The sequence below is a fragment of the Hemitrygon akajei genome, chromosome 2, assembly GCF_048418815.1.
Source record: "Hemitrygon akajei chromosome 2, sHemAka1.3, whole genome shotgun sequence".
Classification (NCBI taxonomy): domain Eukaryota; kingdom Metazoa; phylum Chordata; class Chondrichthyes; order Myliobatiformes; family Dasyatidae; genus Hemitrygon; species Hemitrygon akajei.
The window spans coordinates 142,694,573-142,710,112 of NC_133125.1; the positions used below are offsets into that span (position 1 = coordinate 142,694,573).

General features: G+C 45.9%; 1 protein-coding gene across 2 annotated transcripts in view; it reads right to left on the bottom strand.

Annotated features, from left to right (window-relative positions):
• Positions 1 to 4,731: 4,731 nt before the first annotated feature.
• Positions 4,732 to 15,540, bottom strand: part of fgf14 (fibroblast growth factor 14) — a 462,435-nt gene continuing 451,626 nt past the window's right edge. For both annotated transcript variants that reach the window (XM_073028827.1, XM_073028828.1), the window contains exons 4-5: positions 12,099 to 12,297; positions 4,732 to 7,993 (exon numbers count right to left, since the gene is read on the bottom strand). In XM_073028827.1, the coding sequence (XP_072884928.1) occupies positions 7,857 to 7,993; positions 12,099 to 12,297 (336 nt within the window). In that variant the 3' untranslated portion in view covers positions 4,732 to 7,856. The remainder of the gene's footprint in view (positions 7,994 to 12,098; positions 12,298 to 15,540) is intronic.

The following is a 15,540-nucleotide window of genomic DNA, read 5'->3' on the forward strand; positions in this document are numbered from 1 at the left end:
CTGAGCCTCTCTGATTTGTAAACAATTCCAAGAAATTGATTCACCTGCACAACAAGAAGCAAAAAAGGAAATTCTGTTCATTAAAATTCTCTAAAAATAACGATAAAAACAATATGATAAAATTATGTTGCCAGTTACATCATAAATGACGCAATACACTGCAGAAACCTGTCCTATGGACCGTTTCAAAATAATTTATCGTACAAGGACAATCCCTTTTGATAAATTCCATTTATTAAGAATAATTATGTGCTTTATTGGTATCTTCTATTTTTAGAACCTGCCTTTCCAAGGTTACTGATGGATGCTGACAGTTCTCATTGTATGGGCACTTGGCAACTAATTTATATGCATCAGGAACCCACTGGAATATTGCTCCAACAATGTGATAGAGGGGCAGGAGTGGGAGAGTGAGCGACACGAGATCTCTTACCTTGTCTTCTGAGAGAGGAGGCATTGAGTAATTGATTTGATCAGTATTTATTGCAGCCCATCTGTGAAAGTGGAATAGAAACAAAATGCTTAGCAGTTCAGGCAGCATCTGCGGAGAGGGAAACTGAGTTAGCGCCTCCAGTCTTGGACCTTTATTAGATGTCTCTGTTTCTCCTACCACAGATGCTGCCTCACCTGCTGATTGTTCCCAGTGTTTTCTGGTTTTGCTTCAGATTTCCAGCATCCATAGTTCTTTTGGCTTTCATTGGTCGTCGAGGGTGCTTTGGTTGGACTTTACCTCTGAAAGGGTACACCTCAGTGCCAGCTTGAATTTCCCGGCTTAAGCCGGAAGCTCCATCCTCTGAATCATGACTGCTCAATAATAAAATTAGCGGTGGAATCTAGTGGAGAGCCCCTGTCTGTGAGCACACACTCCTGCTCATCCCCCAGCAGCCCCATAACTCTTTGCTGCTTATGCAGCAACCCAGGTCCCACCCTGGCTGGAAAATAAACTGAGAATTCCTCTCCTCGTGCAGATACTGCTCAACCTGCTGAGTTCCTCCAGCAGCCTGTTTGTGGAAGGTGTGTATCTGATCCATTATCTAGAAAAGTGTGAAGTGTTTCCCTCTAAAGTTGGAAATTCCCTCGAGATCTGCAGCAATGGAAACCAAGTTCACACTTATCATGGATTTAGTCACTTCAAAATTGATGCACTGAGGCACGAACCACGTCTTCCTGTGAGGAGAATTCATCCTGATTATTGGGATGGGCATGGAATCTTGACTGAAAGAACATTCAAAAGTAGGAAGGCTTCTCCTTAAATGACCAGGAATGATGTGTTTCGGATGGAGATGTTGCCGCTGGAAGAGCAGAACAGCAGGAAATAAGAAGGCAGGTTTAGGACTGGGACCAAACTCTTCAGATTTGATGCAAGAGGTTCTGCAGGTGCTGGAAATCTAGAGCAACGCACATGATGAGCTAGTGGAACTCAGCATGTCTGGCAGCATCTTATGGAGAGGAATAAACGGTCAACGTTTCGGGCCGAGATCCTTCTTCTGGACTGGAAGGAAGGGGAAAGAAGCCAAAATAAAAAGGTGGGGAGAGAGCAAGTTTGCAAGACAGCAGGTGATAGGTGAAGCCAGGTGGGGGGGAAGGTGGACGCTGGTGGAGGAGGGAGGTACACTCACCTTTCAATCATTAGCTTGTATTCTTTTGCCTCCCTTCACCTTCTTATTCTGGCTTCTTCCCCTCCCTAACCTGCTGAGTTCCTCCAGCATAGTGTATGTGTTTCTTTAGATTGGACATCCAGTCTGTGTGTTTAGCTTTACAAGTCAGAGAGAAGGGGAGATGATACAAGAGATCAAGGGGCTGCCTGGCAGGTGGGAACTCTGCATTTGTAAAGCATTGCTGTAATTACCAGGACCAGAATTTATCACTCATCCCTAATTGCCCCCAGATTTAGAATATCTTTATGATAAAGTTTGGCCTATTGAGTCTACGAAGGCTCTGAGAGCAACATCATCAGTCTTATTTCCACCCTTATTTCTTCATAATATATCTTCTCTCACCTAACCTTTAATTCCACCCAGATCCTCCTATCGCCCACACACTGGGCAGCAATTTACAGCGGCCAATTAACCTACCAATCCTCATGTCTTTGAGAGGTGGGAGGAAACCACAGGACCCAGGAGAAACTCACGTAGTCACAGGAGGAGCCTGCAAACTCCACACAGACAGCACTGAAGGTCAGGATAAAACTTTGGCCTCTGAAGAGGAAGCAGCTCTATCCGCTGCACCACTGTGTCAGCTTATGATAGAGGACAGTTAAGGTAGTGTGGCTCGGGAGTCACATACCAGCCAGACTGGGTGAGGGCCCACATGGAGCAGCGTTGCTGATGCAAGTTTTAAAGATTAAGTGAATTTAAATCCTTCATTTGCCACAGTGGGGCTCAAACACGTGGCTCTAGATAACTAGCCCAAAAACATTACAACTATAAAATTTTGCTCTATAAAACTCTGGATAGACTACACTTGGAGTATTGTATTTAGTTCTGGTTATCTCATTATAGGAAGGATGTGGAAGCTTTAGACAAGGTGCAGGGTGATCTGGTAGTTTTTGTGTGAGGGAGGGGTCGGGGGGTTTGTTTATGATTCTTTTCATGCGGGGGGGGAGGGAATTTATGTCTTTCTTTCAACTACTTCTATGGTTTTCCGTACTTTATGACTATCTGGAGAAGACAAATTTCAGAGTTGTGTTCTGCACCCACACTTTGATAACAAAATGAACCTTAGAACCTTTGAGGAGATTTACTAGGATGCTGCCTGGATTAGAGACGTGTCCTATGAGGGAAGGTTGACCAAACTAGTGCTTTCTCTTTGGAGTGAAGAAGGATGATAGGTGACCGGATAGAGGTGCACAAGGTGATAAGAGGCACAGACAGAGTGAACAGCCAGCACCTTTTGCCAGAGCGGCAATGAATATTACAAGGGGGTATAATTATAAGGCAATTAGAAAAAAGTATGGGGGGGGGGATGTCAGAGCTAGTTTTTTTTTTACACAGAATGGTAAGTGCATGGAGCACACTGCCAGATACATTAGGGACATTTAAGAGACTCTATAAAACCTACTGAAAGTTGAAAGGACTAGATAAGATGGATGTGGAGAGGATGTTTCCTATGGCGGGGGCATCCAGAACTACAGGGCACAGCCTCAAAATTTTAGGACAGAGGTAAGGAGAATTTTTTTAGCCTGGGAGTAGTGAATCTGTGGAATGCTCTGCCACAGACTGTGGTAAAGCAGAAGTTGATTGTTTCCTGATCGGTCGGGGCATCGAAGGATATGGCGAGAAGGCAGGTGTATGGGGTTGAGAGGGGTCAGCCACGGTGGAATGGCAGAGCAGACTCGATGGGCTGAACGGCCTAATTCTGCTCCGATGTCTTAGGGTCCGATGGACTCGGACGTGGGTGTATGAAAAATGAAGGGCAATGGGTTTGATTGAACTTGTGGGATAAAAGGGTGGCACGACATCATGGGCTGAAGAGCCTCCACTGTACTGTACATCCTAACTTGCCTGGTGGTGTGACATCCTTCAGACCCCAGTGTCTGTTTTGAACTGTTGGGTTATTTCAGCGTCGGCTATTTGGCATTAAGCACTGAGTGCTTTGGTTAAACATCACACATGACAGAAAGTTTATTACCCAGTCTCCCAGTGCAGCTGAGTTTCACTTCTGCCTGTTCAACCACAAACCCGCTTGGTTGCTGCACATGGAAGCAAACCAGGACTAACTCACAATTCAAGGGTGATGCCTTAGGATCACTGGAGAGCGTGTAATTGTTCCTCAGGTGCCCCATTCATCCCGGGTGCTCCCCATTCCTTGACGGAGAGCTCTGCAGACCACAAACCTCTGGCCAAAAGCTACAGACTGACTTCTCAGATCTGGGGGTGAAGGACTTGCTGACAATCCCACCTGCCTCTGTCACCCCCTGACCACTACTCCCAAGACTGAGGAAATGGACAATCGAGGACACTGACAGAACCAGACTCACTGTGCTTTTACATAAGACTATCAGACAAAGGAGCAGAAATAGGTTATTCGCCCAGGTCTGCTCTGCCATTCCATCATGGCTGATTCATTATCCCCTCAACCTCCTTCTCATGCCTTCTGCCCATAACCTTTGACACCCTTACTAATCAAGAATATATCAATCTCCTCTTTAAATACACTCAGTGACTTGGCCTCCACAGCTGTCCATGGCAATGAATTCCACAGATTCACCACACCCTGGCTAAAGAAATTCCTCTTCTAAAGGACATCCTTCTATTCCAAAGCTGTGCCCTTTGGTCCTGGATTCCCCCACCAGAAGAGGAGCTTCTCCACACTCACTTTGTCTGGGCCTTTCAATATTTGATAGGTTTCAATGAGAATCCCCCTCATTTCTTCTGAACCCCCGTGCGTCCAGGCACAGAGCCATTAAATGCTCTTTATTAACCCTTTCATTCCTGGGACCATTCTTGTGAAACTCCTGTGGGCCCTCTCCAATGCCAGCACATCCTTTCTTAAATAAGGGACCCAAAACTGGACACCATATTTCAAATGAGTCTGATCGACGCCTTATAAAGCCTTAGGATAACATCCTTGCTTTTATACTTTAGTCCTCTCAAAATGAATGCTAACTTTGTGTTTGACTTCGTTACTACCGACTCAACCTTGCAAGTTAACCTTTAGAGAATCCCGCACAGGGGCTATCAAGTCCCCTTTCACTGGCGTAGGGTTCATGAGCCACAGTTGAACAGTATCTTCATATAAATATTTTATTCAATATGTTGTATTTTTGTGTACAACAAATGATAATAAACATTTAAACTGTACAATGCAGACAAACTCTTTTTTGCATATATGTATGTAAATTTAGTAATACATACCAACAGTTCTTGACACATACAACCTACGACATGCAGTTCAGTTTGATCATTGTCACCCTCATCCCATGCAACATATGAGACAAGAGACAAAATAGTAACAAAGGTAGAAAGAATAAATTATCCCCCTGCTCCATTGTTTCTTAAAACGTGATAAGAATTAGCTTGTCAAGGACAACCATTCATTTGGAATAAACACTCTCACGAACAACTCATAAAACAACTAAAGAATAAAAGAAACACAGAAGGGGTTAACAATTATATGCTCGTTGTCATTTACAAAAATAAATTCAGCCTAGGTTTAACCAGTCAACTGGTTTGCAAGGGTCATACTGTAGGGTCCACTGTTGAAATCAGCGTGCTGTCTGTTGTCTCCAGGAATTCTTGACTTCCTTCAGTTCATTATCAAACGCACCCTCTCATGCACATGGATACTTACTATCCATGGCGTTAAATTTGTTCAGTACAGAGACCCCAATGGTGGCCGATGTGCTTAAACATTTTTTCTCTACATTGTTTTTTTTTAAAAAAGAGGAAATCAACACAAATCTAGTTTCCTTCGTTGGAACAAATGATGAGATAGAAATTGCTAAAAGTTATCAGGTGTCATACATTAGCAGCCTAGCAGCAGCATTGCGGCATTTCCAATTGGCAGAAATTAGAGTTTCTTTTAAAATAAATCAGAAACATTAGACTTACTAAATTACTAAATAGTTTTCAAGCTTGTAAGAACTACGAAACCTGCGGCTTGACAAACAAGTCCTTGTAATGGAGCAACACTTGATCCATCTATACTACAGTAAACATGACAAGGGAGTGACAATAGTTGCAGTTTTGGGCTCAACATTAAGTGGTCAAAAGAGCCGACTGAATGGCTTCAATTTGCACAATTCTTGCCTTCCAGAGATCACATTTATAAAGTCCTATTCATCAGTTTTCTGGACCCTAAATGAACCGTTACCTCTCCGATATAATGAAAACTCACAGTGCAGCATACCCATTAGTTTCCCATTTTGAACAGAACTCCACATTTTCACACTCGGCCTGTTATCTTTTCCCAACCATAACACACCTTTTATGACTTCCACTAAGTTGAATCTTCTTACATTAATACTAAGTGACATCTACTGGGCCATGAATTTCACGACTCTAGTATTTGTTCTGAGGCAGTGCTGGTCGTAAACATGTTTAAAAGTAATTTTGATTCGACTATTGAAGCTTTAGATTTGCTGTATGGGCTATTTATGATATTATTTAGATGATATTGTCAAGGTGTGTTGTATTCCCAAAGATTTCACGTTGCTTTGTAAGGATAGCCTTTCCTGGATTAATGATGTTTTTTTGCCATTTTTCCCAGCTTGCTGACCCTTTGAGGTAATTAAGAACTTTGCTACCTTTTCATTAGAATAAAGCACTTAGCACTTAATAGAATTGGGGTAGAACAAAAAATTAACAAACAAATCCAATGCATGTTAAAATTACTGCCAGAGTTAAAATAAATGAGTCTTTATTTTGGTATGTCCTGCACTTTTAACATAATTGCAGTACCATAGCCAGCCAGAATAATGGAGACAGAACCGTTCCGGGTCTTTCTCGAGTAGGTAATTTTCACTTCTCTACGAGAGAATTTGGAAAAAGAATATGGAATATTACACATCTTTAAATAAAATCTAGCTTTCTGAAGGTTTTGTGATCGTAAAAGTAACTGAGTTATTTGGATAAATGGATTAATTGAGGATAGAATGAACCATAGCAACCGCCTTTGTTTCCGCTGAGATTCCTAGTTTGTAAATGCTTGGGCCTTCTCCTTGTTAGGTGGGAAGGGCTGGCTGGTGCCTGGGGGTGCACTGGCTCACTAAGTCCAATGGGCAACACCACTCACTGAGTTTAAAGGAATAAAGACAAGGAACTCTCTCACACATTTTCCCCAAAACAGTCCAAGTCCTCTCTCTCTGTCTTCCTGGGGGACCGGCGAGGTCCGGCCTGCGGCACTGCCACGACAGGCAGGCCAGAACGATGCCGGCAGGCTTGGCTGATGCAGACAGGGCTTGCAGTTCGACCTCCTCGCCTCTTGGCACCAGCTTCAAGGGGAACTTTGGCCGCAGGGGCTAATCTCATCCCGGGCTCAGAGAGAGTGCCCTCAAAATTGAATGCGGGGCTACTGGGCAGGTGCTTGAGCCCCAGGTCTGACCGGGGGGCACCAAGACAAGCACCACAGTGAGGGATGGATCCAAAGGAGCAGGCGGTGGGGGAGATTGCTGCCATTCACACACTCCTCCCTGCTACCCGCAACTGGTCTCTGCAACTGACGGACAATTTGTCAGCCAGTGCACAAGCTTCTCATTCACCTGCCTGACTTGTGAGTAATACTCCCCAAGATCCCCGTGGTCCCGGTGACTAACTAGTAGTTCCAACTCCACAGTGTGGACACTTTTAGTTCTCCATCCACCCCCTGCTCTCCTACAGTGGGAAAAAAACACACACACACAGCAGATCTCTGCAAGAGTTAAAGTCAGAGCAGCTAGGTTTGAAAAAAAATCAGAGAGAGAGAGAGGAGGAGGGGGTTGATGGAGGTGGAGGGCTTGTTCCTGAACAAGCAGAGATTTACAGCAAAGGTCTAAGATCCAGCTGCCAACAGCTCTCACACAGCGAGCAAGCCTCCTCCAGGTCCGGACTCCATTGTTGTGGTCAGCAGGCGATGCACCAAGAGTGGGTGTGAGATAGGTATTTCTCATGGAGTGTCACAGTTAACAGGAAACAGGTACAAGGCATTCATCCAGTGTCTGGGAAGGACAGCCATGGTCTGAGTTATCCAGGTTTCTTGTGGCGGGAGGAGCTACGCATTGGGATTTATCCGCTTGCAATGAGATAGTCAAAGACTGCGATGAGCAAGAGGTCGCTGGCTCTTCCTGCTCACGGACATTGGAAGGCAACAGTCTGCCAGGGATAAATTGCCCAACAGAGCAGTGGTTAACGGATGCGTCCTCTCCTAGACCCAGCCGGCTATGTCGATTTGTTTTTTTTGACTTGTTTGCCTCCATTCATTACAGCAGAAGTACATGTGCTTTTACTCGGAGTCGTCGTGTTTTTCAGGACGGTCTCGCCGATGTCGTGCAGGGATGGCTCACGGTACATGGCGACTAGAGCGGAGAGAGAAAAGGCAGAGGTGAGGCAGCGGCTACAAACCACCCAGGCAAGCCCCCTCCCGCCCTCCAGTAGATTCCAGCGTCACCCAGGCCTTTCAGTCCATCCCGTCTGTGCTGACCAAGATGCCCATCCAAGCTAGTCCCATTTGCCCACGTTGGCCCATTTCCCTCTAAGCCAGTTGCTCCCAACCCTTTTTATGCCATGGACCCCTATCATTAACCCAGGGGACCATGGACCCCAGGTTGGGAATGCATGCACCTGTCTAAATGTCTTACTGTTGCTAATTTACCTCCCTCAACCTTTAGATTTCTGAATGGTCAATGAACTCACGACATTCCAAGGCACTTTATGGCCAATGAAGTGGAAACCATAGAAAGGGTGCAGAGGAGATTTACAAGGATGTTGCCTGGATCGGGGAGCATGCCTTATGAGAATAGGCTGAGTGAACTCGGCCTTTTCTCCTTGGAGCGACGGAGGATGAGAGGTGACCTGATAGAGGTGTACAAGATAATGAGAGGCATTGATCATGTGGATAGTCAGAGGCTTTTTCCCAGGGCTGAAATGGCTAGCACAAGAGGGCAAAGTTTTAAGGTGCTTGGAAGGAGGTACAGAGGAGATATCAGGGGTAAGTTTTTTACGGAGAGAGTGGTGAGTGTGTGGAATGGGCTGCCAGTGGCGGTGGAAACGATAGGGTCTTTTAAGAGACGCCTGGATGGATACTTGGACCTTGGAAAAATAGAGGGCTATGGGTAAGCCTGGGTAATTTCTAAGGTAAAGACATGTTCAGCACAGCTTTGTCGGCCGAAGGGCCTGTATTGGGCTGTAGGTTTTCTATGCTTCTAAACAGGAATGGAAAGTTGAATTGAAATGGGTGGCCATAGGGAAATCCCGCTTTTTCTGGCAGATGGAGTGTAGGAGCTCGACAAAGCAGTCTCCCAATCTACAGCAGGTCTCATCGATGTAGAGAAGGCTGCACCAGGAGTAGTGGATGCAATAGATGACCCCAATAGACTTGCAGGTGAAGTGTTGCCTCACCTGGAAAGACTGTTTGGGCCCTGAATGGTAGTAAAGGAAGAACTATAGAGGCAAGTGTAGCACCCGTCATGCTTGCAGGGGTTAGTGCCAATGGGGAGATCAGTGGGGAGGGATGAGTGGACAAGGGAGTCACGTAGAGAGGGATACGTACAAAAAGCAGGGAGTGGGAGTGGGGGACGGGAGATAAAATGTGCTTAGTGGTAGGATCCTATTGAAGATGAAGGAAGTTATGGAGAATGATGTGCTGGATATGGAGATTCATGGGGTGGGTAGATAAGGATAAGGGAACCCTACCTCTATTATGGCAGCAAGAGAATGGGGATGGGTGTCAGGGGAACAGAAGAACATGAAATTGTGGCAGTCTGTGACATCTTAACAGGGAGTCATAAAAGCACAGAATAACACAGGAGGACTTCAAGCCCATTGAGTCTGTGCTGACTGTCTCAAATCAGCCTGTCCCACTTCCCCATCTTTCCACACATCCCAGAAGTGTTTTATGCAGTTTCCTTAAGTACAGACACACAGGAAGGAAAATGCTGGAACCTGGAGCAAAAGGCAAGAAGCTGGTGGAACTCAATGGGTCGGACAGGATTTGTGGAGGGAAATGTTTCGGGTCAAGACCCTTCATCTGGACAGGATGAAAGGATAAGTGGCCAATCCAGTTGAAGAGTCCTGAAACTTTGACTGTTGCCTTTTGCTATGTTTTAATTGCATCTGTCAAATCTGCTTCCATCCCCATTCTAGTCTCACACATTGCAGAGCCAAAACACCTGTTGAACAGATAATTCCTGGACATCTTCTGTTTCCTTTGCAGTCTGTCTGCTCTTGTTATTGACCTTCCTGTCTTTGGGGATATTGCTCACTTTATTTACAACACAAGAGACTCTACAGACTGACACACAAAATGTTTGAGGAACTCAGCACGTTAGTCCTGATGAAGGTTCTCAGCCCAAAATGTCGACTCTCTATTCCTCTCCATAGATGCTGCCTGATCTGCTGAGCTCCCTCAGCATTTTGTCTGCCTGAATCAAACTCCCACTCGGGACAGGAAGCCCCATTTTATTGAGCTGTCATTGGGAAGTCAGTATTTCATAGCAAACTCTGAGATAAAAGACTGTCTGCATATAGGAGTGGTAAGTGTGGATAGGAGTAATGAACCACACTGAATATTGCAACAAGGCAGTAAGTTAACGATGACCTTTACTGGGACTAGACTTTAATTAATTACCAGAATTTAAATTCCCTCAAGCAGTTGTGGGACTTGAACAAGTGCTCCTGCACACTTCCTGTCATCGTTGGATATGACAACCAACCACCAGCAGTATTAGTGGTATTCTAATTTGTTCTGTATTTCACTTAAATATGTAATTTGTTACCCAATTAAATGATAGTTTCTCTCTTTTTATATACTTTTTAAACTATTTCCATGAAGCTTCAGCTAGTTGGGCCAAAATGTATTCATCCTGATGTGTCCCAATTATCCAGTATGCACTGTATTGAAAGGCCTAGATAGCGAACGTGGAGAGTCTAGGACCAGAGGGCCCAGCCTCAGAGTAGAAGGACATCCCTTTACAGAACAGATCAGGAGGAATTTCTTTAGCTTGAGGCTGTTGAATCGGTGGGATGCATTGCCACAGATGGCTGTGGAAGCCAAGTTACTGGGCATGTTTAAAGTGGAGGTCAGCAGGTTCTTGATTAGTCAGGGCATCAAAAGTTGCTGGGAGAAGGCAGGAGAATGGATTTGAGAGGGATAATGAATCATCCAGGATGGAATAGCAGGGCTCACTTGATGAGCCAAATGGCTTAATACTGCTTCTCTGTCTTATGGTCTTGTGATTCTTTGGAATGCTCTACCTCAAAGGGCAGAGAGTAGGCCCTTCAGCAATGTTGACCATCAACCACCCATTTTACACTAACCCTTTTCTGTATTCTCGTCAAAGTTTCCATCAGCTTCTGTGTATTGAAGTTGGGTTTAGTCAGGAAGACAGTCAGTGGACAGTTATTAGGTATACCTATACACCTGCTCATTAATATAAATATCTACGGTAATCAGTGATCCAGGTATTTTGGGATTTTAATGCTCAACGGTATGCAGAGTTTATAGAGAATGGTGTGAAAAACAAAATAAGAATTGCAGTTTTCGGAGTTCTGTAGGTGAAAATGGTATGTTAATGAGAGGAGTCAGAGGCAATGACCAGCCTGGGTCAAGCTAACAGGAAGGCAACAGTAACTCAAATAACCAGCATGAGTGGTGTGCAGAAGAGCACCTCTGAACGTACAACTCGGAAAAGCATTGAGGATGACGAGCAGAAGGCCACGAACACGCACTCATAGTCCCCGTCTTTTAGAAAGAGAAGTAGGAGGTTGTGTGTGAGGGGAGGCTTAGACTGACTTTGGAGTGGGTTGAAAGGTTGGCACAACATCGTGGGCCAAAGGGCGCCCGTATGGTGCTTTAATGTTCTATCTTCTACACTCAGTGGCCAGCTGCTTAGGTACAGGAAACCACTGAGTGTATTTCTCAATGTTTGTGGTTTTCTGCTGTTCGAGTCCATCCACACCAAAGCCCGACGTGCTGTGCGTGCAGAGATGCTCTTCTGCACACCACAGTTGTACTGCGTGGTTATTTGAGTTACTGTTGCCTCCTAGCCAGCTTGAAATAGTCTGGCCATTCTCCTCTATCCTCTCTCATCAACAAGGCATTTTCTCCCACAGAACTTTGGCTCAATGGATGTTTTTTTTTTGCTTTTCACACCATTCTCTGTAAGTTCTAGAGACTGGTGTGTGTGAACTCCCAAGAGATCGGCAGTTTCTGAGAAAATCAAACCACGCTGTCTGGTACCAGCAATCAAAGTCACATTTCCTCCCCATTCTGACATTTAATCTGACCAACAACTGAACCTCTTGACCACGTCTACGTGCTTCTATGCATCGAGTTGCTGCCGCGTGATTGGCCGATTAGATATTTGCATTAATGAGCAGGTGTACCTAATACAGTGGCCACTGAGTGTACAGTATGTCTTGCAGGGCTACTGCCAGTGCAGGGTAGCAACATGAGCAGAGTACCTTCCAGTGGCTTGGGCAGAAAGTGAGAAGCAGGTTTAGTTTTCTTCACACGATTCCCTTTCATGATTTGTCCATCCTTGTTGAAACCCAGGTACCACGCCCTGCCAGATTCCTGTTGCCGGTACAGCATTGATGAGTAGATCACGTAGTAGTTCTCGTAGACCGACTCCTTGAACTTGCATTCGGGTGTAAAAAGTTCCTGTGGGGCAGTAAAACATCACAGAGCTTTAGCCAAATGATCCGAGCCAACCTACAGTGTATCCTTACAAACAAGGGCACCCTGGTAGCATAGACGTTAGCGCAACGCTATTACAGCTTGCGGTGTCAGAGTTCAAAGTTCAACTCCGAGGCTACCTGCGAGAAATTTGCACGTCCTTACCGTGAGCGCGTGGGTTTTCCCTGGGGGGCTCCGGTTTTCCAAAGACGTACTAGTTAGTTAGTTAATTGGTCATTATAAGTTGTGCTGTGATCAGACTAGGGTTAAACAGGTGGGTTGCTAGGCAGCGCAGCTTCTTGGTTGCGAAGGGCCTGTTCCACACTGCCATCTCTAAATAAATACATAAATAAAAAGTAACACGGAAAATAGAACTAAAATGCAATTATGAAAGGAAAATTAAAATTCTGACAAGGTCGAATGGGTAAGAGGTAATGGGGAGATAGACCAGAAGGCCAGGTTTCTCTTGGCGCAGAGGGTTACGATGTTGGTCAGTAGGGATGGTAATGTTGATCAGCATGGGCACAGCAAATCCGGAGCTGCAGCTGGTCACTCAACTCCGCACTGTCACTCAGTGTGATCATAGCTAGCCTACCTGAGGCCTCAGCTCCTCTCCTGGGCCCTCAGCTCCTCGATCTTTCAAAAATTTATCTACAGACTCCCTCCTGGTGGTCCAGTCTCCAGACTCATACCCCCCCCCCCCCCCCAGTAAAAATGAATTGGAGAGATTCACCACATCACATCCTCCAATGTAAATAAAACCTTTTTTTAAAGGAAAGGATGGGCGTGTGTACAGCAGCCCCATGTGATCTCACCAATGCTCTGTACCACTATTTCAAGGCTTCTCTGCTTTGAGACTCCATTATCTCTACTACAAAGGCCCAGCTGCTATTTGCTTCTCTAAACACTTTTTGCAGCAGCTTGCAAATTTTTTACGATCCATGTGCTAGGGCATTCAGATAGAATGGATGTGGAAAGGATGTTTCCTATTGTAGGGGAGTCTAGGACCAGAGGGCACAGCCTCAGAAAAAGGGACATCCCTTTAGAACACAGATGAGGAGGAATTCCTTTAGCTTTTAGCTAGTGGTGAATCTGTGGAATTCATTGCAAGAGAGATGGCTGTGGAGGTTAAGTCACTGGGTATATTTAAAGTGGAGGTTAATAGGTTCTTGATCTGTAAGGGCATCAATGGTTACAGGGAGAAGGCAGGAGAATGGGGTAGAGAGGGATAGTAAATCAGCAGACTCAATGGGCTGAATGGCCTAATTCTGTCATACTGGATTGACTTATGGTTTTATGCCTCTGAACTCCTCGCATCTGCAAGCTTTCTCTTGCTGCTCTTTGATTCCTCTCACCGATGTGCGCAAGCTCACACTTCCCCACATTTGCCGACGTTTCGCTCCCTCACTTAACCCAGCTACGTTCTGCTGTTGTTATTCCTCCTCACGCCTTGTGGCGCATCCGGCGGCAACCTCTGTTTTTTACGAGGTCGAGTTGCTAGGTTCACTCAACCCAGCGTGAATGGAAAGCGTGCGAGGGGCCGGCCGGATTCGAACCCGGGTCCGCTCGCCTCAAAGTCCGGTGCGGATGCCACTACGCCGCTGGCTGGCTTCTCTGTTCTGTGGCAGAGCGCAAACGTCTCACCACAACACGTCCTCCTGTTTATCACGGCGTCAGCGGCAAACCTGGGTACTTTCCACTCTGCTTTCAATGCACGTTGATGGATTTGTCCCAGGTCCCTGAGGTCTGATCCTATGCCCAAGCATCATATCCATCTGAGTGAATTAGTTCATGGTCTCAGCCAAAAGATGGCATTCCTTACAATGCAGCACCCTCTCAGCATCGCACAGACCTTCTCTCTGGGCCTTAACTCTCCGAGTGAGGGCTGAACCACCAGTCTTTTGATTCAGGAAACACTGCAGAGGAAGGGCTACAACGTTTGAGGTGTTATGTATTAATATTCAACACCTCGCCCCCCCAACTGGCATCACTATAACCCATCATTACCACAGTGCTGTGTGCCTGCGGGCTTGCTGTTCCCAATCTGGCAGGCTTGCTTCATATATCACAACAGTGATTATACATCACTACTCTTGTGTAGTGACAGTGGGCTCACCCGAATTCACAGGCCCTTCAGCCCATCAAGCTTTGCTTCTGCCGCAGTCTCCCTGTATTCCCGCATCAGCTCTCCCCAGATCTTACACCGTAGGGGCGATTTACAGTGGCCAGCCAAGCTCCCAGAACTGACTTTGTCGGGATGCGGGTGGAAACTGGAGCACCCAGTGGAAGCAACACACAGGGAGTGCTGGAGGAACTCAGCAGGCCAGGCAGCAACTATGGAAAAGCGTGAACAGTCGACGTTTCGAACCGAGACCCTTCAGCAGGACTGAAGAAAATAAAGATGAAGATAAGAAGGCCGGGGAAGGTGAGGAAGAAACACAAGGTGATAGGTGTCAGTCAATAGCCTCCTCTACTGTCGCGATAGGACACACGCGGTTTGGAGAAACAACACCTTATCTTCTGTCTGGATAGCCTCCAACCTGACAGCATGAATGCCGATCTTTCACCCCCCCCCCCCACCCATTATTCCTAATTTTCCTGCCTCTCCTTATCTCCTTACCTGCTCATCACCTTCTCTGGTGTTCCTCCCCATTTTCTTTCTTCCGTGGCCTTCAGTCCTCTCCAATCAGATTCCCCCTTCTCCAGCCCTGTATCTCTTTCACTTCTCAACTTCCCAGCTCTTTACTTCACCCCTCCTGGTTTCACCTATCACCTTGTGGTTCTTCCTCCCTTCCCCCCCACCTTCTAACTCTCATTCCTCATCTTTTTTTCTCCAGTCCTGATGAAGGGTCTTGGCTTGAAACATCGACTGTACTCTTTTCCATTGACGCTGCCTGGCCTGCTGAGTTCCTCCAGCATTTTGTGTGTGTTGCTCGGATTTCCAGCGTCTGCTGATTTTCTCTTGATCGCGATTGCACCCAATGGAAGCCCATGCGGTCACAGGAAGGTGCTGGAGGTCAGAATTGATCCAGAGTCACTGGAGCAGCAAAGCAGTGGCTTGACAAAGTCCTAGGATTTGGTACAGAAATCTGACCAGCTGTCTCGTGAGGTCTGAGCACAGGATCCATTCTCTGTGCCTGGCCTTTCTGCTTGCAAGAGCACTGAGTAGAAGTACTTCCTATAGTATTTCTATAACATTATTTTTAGCCTTTTATAATAAATTGATAA